At 36.3% G+C, this 12,500-nt stretch overlaps 1 protein-coding gene across 21 annotated transcripts in view; it reads right to left on the minus strand.

Annotated features, from left to right (window-relative positions):
- LOC144959152 (tensin-3-like) overlaps positions 1–12,500 on the minus strand; it is a 400,273-nt gene that overhangs the window by 145,122 nt on the left and 242,651 nt on the right. For 3 of the 21 annotated variants that reach the window (XM_078891658.1, XM_078891662.1, XM_078891664.1), the window contains exon 2: positions 8,044–9,334. The exons of 16 other annotated variants lie outside the window; for them this stretch is intronic. In XM_078891658.1, coding sequence (XP_078747784.1) covers positions 8,044–8,922 — 879 coding nt within the window. In that variant the 5' untranslated portion in view covers positions 8,923–9,334. The remainder of the gene's footprint in view (positions 1–8,043; positions 9,335–12,500) is intronic. 2 more of the 21 variants (XM_078891663.1, XM_078891659.1) reach the window with 1 other exon arrangement.

A 12,500-nucleotide genomic window follows, 5' to 3' on the forward strand; every position in this document is an offset into this window, starting at 1 on the left:
ATTATTATTATTATTATGTTATTATTAGTAGTAGTATTTTTTGGTCAGTTTTTTTTAAAAGTACCAAAACCAACTATCACTAAAATATATACTTTATGTATTTTTGTAAAAAAAAAAAATAATAATAATAATAATAAAAAAGAAGAAAACGATTGTGATTTGTCCTGCTCCTGATGAATGAATATATCCCAAAACGTCGATTGCGATCATTATTTTGAAATAGATATTTGTATTATGTGGCCCACGGCCTCATCATGGTGTTTTGTCGGGACGGGATGATTCAAGTGGTAACTGTAACAAATAATGAAAATGTTGCTGCTTGAAGCTCGAAGGAAAAATATAACGATACGTATTGAATTGTAAGCTTCGATTTATTAGACGAAGACAAGATACTGTGGACGTTTCGGGTTTCCCCTTTATCAACAAAACATGATGAATGAAACACTAAGGACGAATGGAGATAAATAAGTCATAGACAGGCAGACTGATATATGAAAAATTAAGAGAAAAGGAGAGAGAGAGAGAGAGAGAGAGAGAGAGAGAGAGAGAGAGAGAGAGAGAGACAGAGAGAGAGAGAGAGGCAGAGAGAGAGAGAGAGAGAGAGAGAGAGAGTTACCGAAAGCAGGGTACAAGTACAAGTTCCATACACCACAATTCCAAACAACTCGGTCATCCCCCCCCCCCTCCCCTCCCCCCACCCCCACCCCCAAACACACAAAGATCAAAGAAGCAGCTAAACCAAACAATCCAAAGACAGTCATGACGTCTTCCGTAAAAACACGTTTTTAAAAATTTGGACAGAAAACTGATCCTTCAAATATCGACCGATTTAAAGGAACCTCAAAAAAACCTCAAACCTGAGACTTCACATATGAGCAACAATGTCTACTATTTACGAAGAATTCGAAAAATGACCAAATTTTGCCTCCAACTTCAGAACTTCAATAGCATCGCTGTGTCAATAAAAACTTATAGAAAATGAAAGTTGATGCCAGAATACAGGAATTTAAAGATTTTGATGTGTCCATTCATGAATCCTTGCGGGGATGAGGGGGGGGGGGGGGGAATTGTTGATTTTTAAAGTGAATTATCTATATCGATTATAATTTTTATTTCCCAAAAATTGGGAATTTGTAAATTTGCAAATAAGTAGGTCGGTCTGCTAATGGGTGTCATTTGAATCAACCGATATTTGAATCAATCGATATTTGAATCAATCGATATTTGAATCAATCGATATTTGAATCAATCGATATTTGAATCAACCGATATTTGAATCTATCGATATTTGAATCAACCGATATTTGAATCAATCGATATTTGAATCAATCGATATTTGAATCAATCGATATTTGAATCAACCGATATTTGAATCTATCGATATTTGAATCAATCGATATTTGAATCAATCGATATTTGAATCAATCGATATTTGAATCAATCGATATTTGAATCAACCGATATTTGAATCAATCGATATTTGAATCAACCGATATTTGAATCAACCGATATTTGAATCAATCGATATTTGAATCAATCGATATTTGAATCTATCGATATTTGAATCTATCGATATTTGAATCAATCGGTATTTGAATCAATCAATATTTGAATCTATCGATATTTAAATAAACCGATATTTGAATCTATCGATATTTGAATCAACCGATATTTGAATCAATCGATATTTGAATCAATCGATATTTGAAGGGCAAGTTTTCTGGCCAAAGTTTTAAAAACCTGTTTTGACAGAAATCGAGAGAGTGGGTGTATCCAGTATAGGTACATAATACAGCCACACAAACGTTTGTACAGTCAAATTAGAGGACAGCGTCAGATGATGATAGGGCTGAGGTTGCCCTAAGCCTGTCGTCGTCGTCGTCGCTTGTTGTGTAAATACGTACTAAATACACACGACTCAATACATATCTGCACACATTACGTCGATGGTGCAGATGTAGCCATTGAGATAGGAGGGCTGTGGAAAATTAATTACACATTCATTCTCATTCTCTTGTACAAACGACAGTAACTGTGACAACACATAATGACTATGTTTTCATTATTTTGCCAGAAAAATCACTTCACATACTTAATGATGCCCCTTTCAACGTCTTTTTAAAATCAACAAAAATATTATACAAACATAAAAAAGGGGGAAAGAAATAAAATGAAATAAAATAAAAACAAAATCAAAATACAAGTTTTTTACATGCTTTAATTGAATGATGTCGAGCAAAATATAAAACGTAAGAAGAAGAAGAAGAAGAAGAAGAAGAAGAAGAAGAAGAAGAAGAAGAAGAAGAAGAAGAAGAAGAAGAAGAAGAAGAAGAAGAAGAAGAAGAAGAAGAAGAAGAAGAAGGAGGAGGAGGAGGAGGAGGAGGAGGAGGAGGAGGAGGAGGGGGAGGAGGAGGAGGGGGAGGAGGAGGAGGATTGTTTCGAATCAACAGAAGTGTGTGTATGTGTGTGTGTGTCTGTGTGTGTGTATGCGTGTGTGTGGAGGGATAATAATGTCACCAAAACCAGAGGTGGGGAGGAAGATATGAAGTGATTGTGATGGGAGCCGGGGGGGGGGGGGGGGGGGGGGGGGGGTTGTAATGAGGTGAGGGGAGTTGGGAAAGAAGGGGTGATGAAAGGAATAAAAACGGAAGATTATGATGATGATGATAATGACGACGACCAAGATGATGATGACGACGACGATGAATAAAGATGCAGGAATATAATATATAGAAAGAAAATATGTTTAATGAGAACCGCCATCAACAAATTAAAGCATAAATACTACATGCCTTAGGCGAAAGATATTTCTTTAATCTACAGAAAAAAAAAAGCGGAACATAGAGCACAAACATAATATTGTATATAATATATCCACATATAAACAACACAAATCTATTGTTTCGTTGTTAATGTAGTTTGTTTGATTTGTTGCTGTTTTTAAATGGTTTATTTTTAGTTGTTTTCGAGCTTTAAAAATAATAATATTGTATTGTGGTTATTTTATTATTATTATTTTTTTTTTTTTGTTTTGTTTTTTTTTGTTGGTTATTTTGAATTCTAATATTGGTTATTATTTCCAAGATTCATATCATTCGTGTCATAATGGCATTACGTCGGGATGATTGAGATGCTACAAAACTGAAAGTGAAAGTAGGAAATCTGAAATGGGTTAAGTCTTTTGTGTTCTATTGGGACGGATAAAAGCCATTTAATTATAGTACCTGGCCGTTAACAGCGTTGTCTCTGTCCGAAAAAGTTGTAATATCGTCTAACAGGCGTCATGTTAGATGTTGCTGTTGGCCAGGGACCACTTGTAAAGCGCTTTTAGCACGTTTAGTGGATATTACGCTATGTAAAAGCTCATTTAGATTACTTTGAGAATCAGCCCAACACATCTCAACAACAGATGAATATCCTAATCTGCTTCATTTTATTACAGGTATAACATTATAATCTATCGATTTCAGGACGAGGCAGGTGTTCGTTTTAATATTATTATCCTCTAATAGTCTAACGTTTTAATATTATTATCCTCTATTAGTCTCACGTTTTAGTATTATTATCCTCTATTAGTCTCACGTTTTAGTCTTATTATCCTCTATTAGTCTCACGTTTTAATATTATTATCCTCTATTAGTCTAACGTTTTAATATTATTATCCTCTATTAGTCTCACGTTTTAGTCTTATTATCCTCTATTAGTCTCACGTTTTAATATTATTATCCTCTATTAGTCTAACGTTTTAATATTATTATCCTCTATTAGTCTCACGTTTTAATATTATTATCCTCTATTAGTCTAACGTTTTAATATTATTATCCTCTATTAGTCTCACGTTTTAATATTATTATCCTCTATTAGTCTAACGTTTTAATATTATTATCTTCTATTAGTCTCACGTTTAATATTATTATCCTCTATTAGTCTAACGTTTTAATATTATTATCCTCTATTAGTCTCACGTTTTAGTATTATTATCCTCTATTAGTCTAACGTTTTAATATTATTATCCTCTATTAGTCTCACGTTTTAATATTATTATCCTCTATTAGTCTAACGTTTTAATATTATTATCCTCTATTAGTCTCACGTTTTAGTATTATTATCCTCTATTAGTCTAACGTTTTAATATTATTATCCTCTATTAGTCTCACGTTTTAATATTATTATCCTCTATTAGTCTCACGTTTTAGTATTATTATCCTCTAATAGTCTAACGTTTTAGTCTTATTATCCTCTATTAGTCTCACGTTTTAGTCTTATCATCATCTAATATTCTAACAAACATACTTGATGGCTTCAGGTGGGTTTCAAACCCAACATTTTCTACGGTTGTTACTTTATTTTAAAGCCATTGTGTTAATTTTGGTTCAATGTATTTTCCAGCAGCTTAGAATTAACCCACTATGACTTGTGTTAAAAACAATACATGTCAACATAAATAGGAATAGGGAGATTAAAATGGATTTCATTTCATCTGATAATTCATTGGTTGCCGGCTGAGGCAGCTGGTCCTTTTATTAGTATTATTAATTATAATCCTCTCGCGTTCTAACTTAAGAATGAACTGTTGTTCTTCTGACGCTAAAGAAACCGGGATAAACATCGGCTCCATCATGAGCCTCGTGATCCTTTTATCATCTGTGTATGGAAATAATGAAGTTGATGCCACTCAGCTCTTTGTTATAGTTTGATAGACCGCTGGTTGGGTGATTAGTTCTCATTTAATTCTCTTTGTTATAGAAAGAGTACATATTATAGTTTAAAATGTAAGTATGATTGATATGGCGGGTAGAACAGGTGGCTATTTTACCTAAACGCATTGCATCAGTAGTACAGTGCGCTTGATTTTTTTTTCTTTTTTTCTGTTGGACATGATGGAAAACAACGCCTCCCCCCATATCTCTATGTCCTTGTATTTGGATGCATGTCAAAGATACGACAATGTGTATTTTATCTGATAAGTGTTGTCACACAGACGGATAAGTATGGATCGATAGCTCATTGGATAGAGCACTCAACTCACACCATCTGATAATGGACGTCAATTGAATTGGGCTTTCCTTGTCTTATGGTCTGCCATTCTCATTCGCTTTCGGAGCGGTAGGTCTCGGGTTTGATTGATGCACAGTTGATTCCTTGGAAAAGGATTTCACTCACAATCTACTCAGGTGTAAAACGAGTATGGAGAGAAAGATAAAGGGAGTAAATCTGACTCATAAAGAAGGGAACAACAGGAAACAAACGACGTTTCGGCCTTTGGCCTTTTTCAAGTAAACACGAAATAATAAAACCAGTACCTGGTCGTTAACCGCGTTGTCTCTGTTGAATACAAATTTGTAATATTATCGCCTTACAGGCGTCATATTATCTCAACCGACGTGTGATGTTGTTGCTATTGGCTGGGAACCCTTTGTAAAGCGCTTTGAGCACGTTTAGTGTATAATGAGTGCTATAAATGACCAAGGTTTTAGTTGGATCAGACGTGTCCAACACTGTCATACCGGTGTGATGTCGGAATGAGCTAGCTAGATGAATTTTTAAAAAAATAATTGAGCTTTTATATAGCGCAATATCCACTAAATGTGCTCAAAGCGCTTTACAAGGGGTCCCTGGCCAACAGCAACATTTTAACATGTAGGACGGGACATGACACCTGTGAGGCGATAACACAATTTTTTTTCGGACAGAGACAACGCTGTTAACGGCCAGGTACTCGTTTTACACCCGAGTACGGTGAGAGAATGTGAGTAAATAGTCTTTTCCAAGGACTCAACTATGCGCCGAACGAGGCTCGAACCCAGGACCTTCCGATCCGAAAGCGAGTGTCATACCACAAGACCACATAGCCGCAAGTTTGGACTCAAAACGATCATCATTTAGAATTGTACCATTTTCGAAATGTAAGAACCGACCCTTGCTCTCCTCATCCGTTTTGTTCAAGTGCCATCAAATACACGTGAAATTGAATTGTAAGTTGTAATAAATTTACCAAGATATCTAATAAAATACGGTTTTCAAACCTAAGCAAATTGTAGTATGCCGGAAAGTGGGTCACGTAGGTAACATGCAATTGTATATTTCATATTACATTACCAAGTACTCCATGGAGCTACATAATGTCATTAAGAAAGACTGTGTTTTGTACAAGTACAAGAGGTTGCTAAATGTGACACATCGTATCATTCTGGTATTATGTCGAGGTAAACTAGATGAAGAAAATTAAATTTAAAATCAAATTGACCTGAATTCGGATTCTAATTAATTAATTTATTTATTTATCAATTAATTAACTAATTGCTTAATTGGTTAATCAATTCATTCATTCATTCATTTAGTTATTAATTTATTTATTCATTTATTTATTTAAGTATAATATAGATAATTAATTCTCGCCAATACGAGCATTTATCTAAACTCAAATGTTATTCGTTAAGCTTTGAATTGAATTACAATCATCCGATCCATTTTGACATAATACCGCTTCGAGACGATTTGTCACAAATATACAATGGTCAATCAAACAACGCCTAAATTGTTAAAATAAACAAAAAGGATGGAATTTGTAAAAAATGGAATCTAAATAAAAGCAGCGACGAACATGAATAGGTAAACAAAGCCAAATATGGTATTCGAAAAACTAAATCTAGAGAGAAAAATACAAGCAAAGGTACAACGCATACAAGAAACAATAATTGAAAACTATACAATGGCTATAATAATAAATAATATAATAATAATAATAATAATAATAATAATAATAATAATAATAATAATAATAATAATAATAATAATAATATAATAATAATAATAATAATAATAATAAATTTAATAATAATAATAATAATTATTATAATTATAATAATATGTGAGGAGGTGATTTTAAAAACCTAAATCAAACCCGGATAGAAAATGTAGTCGGGCAATCTTATTCTTATTGACGCTTTAGAATCATCAGAGTAAATTAGAAGCTTCAATACACTAGGGGTTTTCTTCAATGAATGAGGCAAACAAGACGGTTATTTTTCTCTTAAAGTCAATAAAAAATGCCAAAAATGTGCTGTTTTCTCTGAATGATGAAATAAGCGACTAGACAGGTCTTGAAAACCACCCCTTCATTTGTAACCCACAGTGTCAATTCGGTATTATGTCGATGAGAAACACGTCCCTAAAAACTGAAATTTAAGTGAAAGCAGAGAGAATTCAAACATTCCAAATTCCAGTCTTTTGGGAAAGCGAAAATTAACTGAAATCCAAAATGGTTGTTAAAATGGCAAAATCTAAGACTGAAGTAGTTTTGACAAGCGTTATTCATTTTCTCTAGGAAGCTGGTATAGATCATATAGATAGAATGAAGATGACGTCACTCAGGTCTTTGATATTGTTTTTGCCATCAGCGTTTATGACTAATTCTCACTAAACTGTATGAACCAGACTATAAACGTTTAAGGTTTAAGGTTGCACATAGTTTTGTGTGTTGGGCCGTTATACTTCCGGATGGCAATGTTGTGAGCTTCTTAGCCAAGCGCATTCTATCTATAATATGTCATCATTTAGACGTGTGTATCACCCCTACATAACACCGGATTGACACAGTTGGTCACAAGGTACATTGTCCAGAAGAAAAGCATGCAATGTTCTAAAACTAGGGAAAATAATGGAATCATACAAGGTTAAAATCAAAAATACAAAAATGAAACAAACAAATATGTTAGTAGATAATATCAGGCAAATGAATGCACAATAAAAACCAGTGAATGCAGGCAAAAAGTAAGTTAAATGCATAAAAAGTAGTACAAGGATGAGGTGTCAAACTATAAATTGGTGCCGAAACCCGGGAAATCGTACAACGTGTATACAGCATCAGTAGATTAGTCAGGCCAATTCCACATCAAGCATAAAGTAGCATTTGGTAATGATGTAATAAAACAGTGAGGCTACCATTGTTATGTTGCTGTATGAGTGTTGACTGAAGATTTGAAAATTGGTGAGTTTTGCTCAGATTGATCGATTGATCGATTGATTGATTGATTTGCTTACCAGGGACCTGAGGACAGTTCGAGTCTTGGCAACCGGCAGGTGATCATATGGTGATTCGTCATCCCCATCGGCGAAGGTCACTGGCATGGCCTTGGAGAATGACCTGTATTGGGGCAGGTCACGTCGATCCAGGCTCAAGGCCGACCTACTGGTACGCTGGTAGTGTTGAAGATTGTGGTTTTTCGCTGCCGAAGATGTAGATCCGCGAGTCAAAGACCTACCAGGTCTGTTTTGACCGTCACCGCTCACCCTGCCGTCTCCATCACCGTTGACCATTCTCACGTTATTTCGGGGTGTTGATGACGTCGAGTGTTCGACTTTGACGTCACGGATTCTATTGTTGTAGTTACCTGGATCTCTCGAGGGACTTTTGCTTTGACTGCGGAACGAGTAGGTCTTGAATTCTTGCTTGTCGGAATAAGAGGAATCGAATCCACGATTGAGGGAACGAGATCTGGGCACATTGGTTGTACCATTTAAGGTGCCAAAACCCGGCGATAGAAATCCATTACCGTTGGTTTCTCCAACACCACCGCCCCCACTTCCCATGGAGCTGATATTTATGCTACTGCTCGCGCCTGTAGGAAAGTTACCAACGTTTCGGGTATGAATGTAGTCAGTCGAATCATCATCGAACAAGGAGCCATCACCGATATCGTAACTCCGGTTCAGCCTTTTAGAATGAATGAGATTTCCATTGTTGAGATGGCTGTAATGATTATTCACCTTATTGTAAGATTTTTGTTGGAGGTGGTGGACGTTTGTTGGGGGACCGCTACTTCCGCTGCTGTTGCTGTGCAGATCGAAAGACGGCGTGCTTTCCCCGTGTTGGTTCTTGTTTAAAATCCGATATTTGTAAGTGTAGGTTGGAGGAGGCATGATTGATTGCTATCCGTACAATCAGCAGATCTTATCCTTTTTAAAATTCCTGATACAAACAAATCCTTATACTATTGGATAATCCAAGCGGTTGTGGTCTTAATAGGAAGAAAGAAATATGCATTGAACTTGAATTTGGTGTCTTTCTATTTTTCAAAGATGACTCAGAACTCCGTTCTTGCACTGCTAAGAAGTCCTAATCTTTCCACATGCATGGAAAACATTTCATAAACATTCTATCGTCTCTATCTATCTATGTCACAATATTTACAAAAAGCAATAGTGTATTATATAATCCAAGAGAAATAGAGAGTGGGCTGTGGGATGGATGGGGCTTGAATTGAATTGTCTGTGGTGGTTACAGGGGATTCATGACATGGAATTACAACATGCTGGTTGCTGTGAGACGCTGCTGGATGGATAGGCAAAGGGGTAAAAATGTGGTGGTGTAAAGGGGGGAGGGGGGTTAAACATTCACTGTACAGGATATAAATAATGGTTGGTAAGTGTGAGGGGAAGGGGAGGGGGGGGGGTGTGAACTTGTGATACAATAACACGTGGATGAAAAAATACAGACATGCAAAATTTAAAATTAAGAACAGCTTATAATATAGCAGATTGAAACAGCTTAAAATAGAACAGATTATCCATTACATTTATCATCAAAATAATTTCATTTTAAAATAAAGAGACGATATGATAAAGATTTTAAAAACTGTACATAAATGTTTTTTTAGAAATATTTTAGAGTAATAAATAAATAAATAAATAAATAAATAAATAAATAAATAAATAAATAAATAAATAAATAAATAAATAATGACGGAGACAATAATAGACCAATGACAACAGACGGAGCAAAATGAACAAAAATCACAAAGACAAGGATGCCACCTATAACATGAGCACATTATATAAACGACACGTGCAGGGTGAGCACATGTGTACATATTGGTTATTGATAAAAACACTTCAATCTGCCTCACACACACACTTCTTCTTTTTCTTGGTGTTGGTATTTTCATAATCCGTTAGAATGATTAGAATGAAACACACACAGTTGTAATGTGTAATCCCAAGAAACACGTGGATGGACTACACACAGAATTGACACATTTTGAACAATGCAGGATCTACTCCAACTGTGAACAGCTTTCAGGGACACCAAAATAATATCAATATTTCAACATTTCAACTATTCTTCAGCCAATGCCAAATACAATAAAACGTTTTTACACGATGTGCACAATCTAATTTTCTCTTTATTTTATGTATTGTATCATTTTTTTTTTTACTGAAGAAGAATTTAGAGACCGAAACATTCCTTGATTCCAAAATTACGTTATTTATATGCATATTGTTAGCCTTGTACCGGGCTACTAGATTTCTTTTCTTTTTTTTTTTTTTAATAGGCGATGTAAATTTAAACACACAGAAAGAGAGAGAGAGAGAGAGCGATAGAGAGAGAGAGAGAGAGAGAGAGAGAGAGAGAGAGAGAGAGAGAGAGAGAGAGAGAGAGAAAAGAGTGAACGAGTGACGTGCGCACACACACACACACACACACACATATCATTAACATTGCTGGCAACACACATCAAATGAAAACAATCAGATTTAACAACACACAAGAAAGTTATCAAATTAACCATTTCTTAAAACCACCATTAGAGTCCATTGTATCAACAACAGCAACAACAAATCAAACACACAAACTAACAAACACTTATCTGAAAAAGCATTGTGAAGTCTGATACCTCTACGATCTCACCCTTACTTAACTGGAATTCTAGTCAATGGAATAAATAACAATAACATCACACAATCTACACAGCTTGTGCTTTATCTGGGTCTACTCCACTCTACTCTACACAGGAGAGTTAGCAGTCATGGCTTACTCACGATTCAATGAAGCGTGTCGGAGATCTATTGTAGCCAATCAGTGAAGTCGCACGGCTGTTATTATTGTAGCCTATTGTGTCCTGATATCAATCTCAATCACGGATTGTGTATGGAAAGTATTACGAGAAGCAAGTCCGTGCATACCAAAGTGATATGGGATTAATATTGTATGAGAGGAAAGGTACATAAATCCCACAGTAAGACAATGGCTGGATTACGATGGCGTTTGTTGATGGGGCCTACCTGCTATTCTCTTGTTGTTGTTATCTACTATGATATCACTACGCTTGGTATAATTCTGAATGGAGAAACAGGTTACTCATTTTGACTAGTGCCTCCCCCCCCCTCTCTCTCTCTCTCTCTCTCTCTCTCTCTCTCTCTCTCTCTCTCTCTCTCTCTCTCACTCTCACTCTCTCTCTCACTCTCATTCTATTACACCACACACACATACAAACACACACGATCTCTCTCAAACCCACTCCTCTCTCTCACTCTCTCTCTCTCTCTCTCTCTCTCTCTCTCTCTGTGTGTGTGTGTGTGTGTCTCTCTCTCTCTATCTATCTATCTCTCCCTCTCTCTCTCTATCCCTCTCCCTCTCTTACTATCTCTCTCTATCCCCCCCCCCCCCCTTCTCTTTCTCTCTCTATCTCTGTTTGCGTGTGTATGGGTGTATGTGTCACCTCCACAGCTCCTTTCGTCCCCATTCCCATTCCATCAACAACTAACACATTCTACCATCAAATTGAACACCCCCCCCCCCTCCACCTCACAAAAAGAACAAACCCACACACACACGTTCAACCTCTTTCATTATGTCTCTCTCAATACAAAATCAAACAAAAGAAATCAATACCTACGAGGTAAAGACAAACAATAACGTGAGAAAAATGGATGGATGAATTAAAAATTCGATCGTCTCTTTAGGTTTCGAATGTTTTCACACGAGAGCCAAGACTAACAACAATATTTGTATACACGTTGTGACGATAACAAAGTAAATAACTGTGATCTGAAATCGCATCAACGAACACGAAGAGATTTTAACAGTTGTATTATATCATAAGTCATTGGAGAATGAAAGGATGTGTGGATGGATGGATGGATGGATGGATGGATGGATGGATGGATGGATGGATGGATGGATGGGTGGAAGGATGGATGGATGGAAGGATGGATGGATGGATGGATGGATGGATGGATGGATGGATGGATGGAAGGATGGATGGACTGATGGATTCATGGATGGATGGATCGAAGGACAGATGGATGGATGGATGGATGGGTGGATGGATTGATGGGTGGATGGATGGGTGGATGAATGGATGGGTGGATGGATGGGTGGATGAATGGATGGACTGATGGATGGATGAATGGAAGTATGGACGGGCGAATGGATGGGTGGATGGACGGACGGATGGTTGGATGGATGGGTATGTGGATGTAATGATGAAAGGATAGACAGATAATGGATGAATATGATTATTCAATGGATATATGGACGGATGGATGGATATATGGATAGAAGGAATTAAACTTCAAATTTAATTTCCAACATCAGTTTTATCCAGACATTATACCACCTTGAAACGATGAGTCACAAAATGCGTGTTTGTTCTCACTCGAGTTTTAAAAAATGTTTTTTAAAAATGCTCCACTACAGAGAGGCCGCGCCAGGTCTG

The sequence above is a fragment of the Berghia stephanieae genome, chromosome 13 (genome assembly GCF_034508935.2).
Source record: "Berghia stephanieae isolate SIO BIC M18660-M18661 chromosome 13, UCSD_Bste_1.3, whole genome shotgun sequence".
Taxonomy (NCBI): Eukaryota; Metazoa; Mollusca; class Gastropoda; order Nudibranchia; family Aeolidiidae; genus Berghia; species Berghia stephanieae.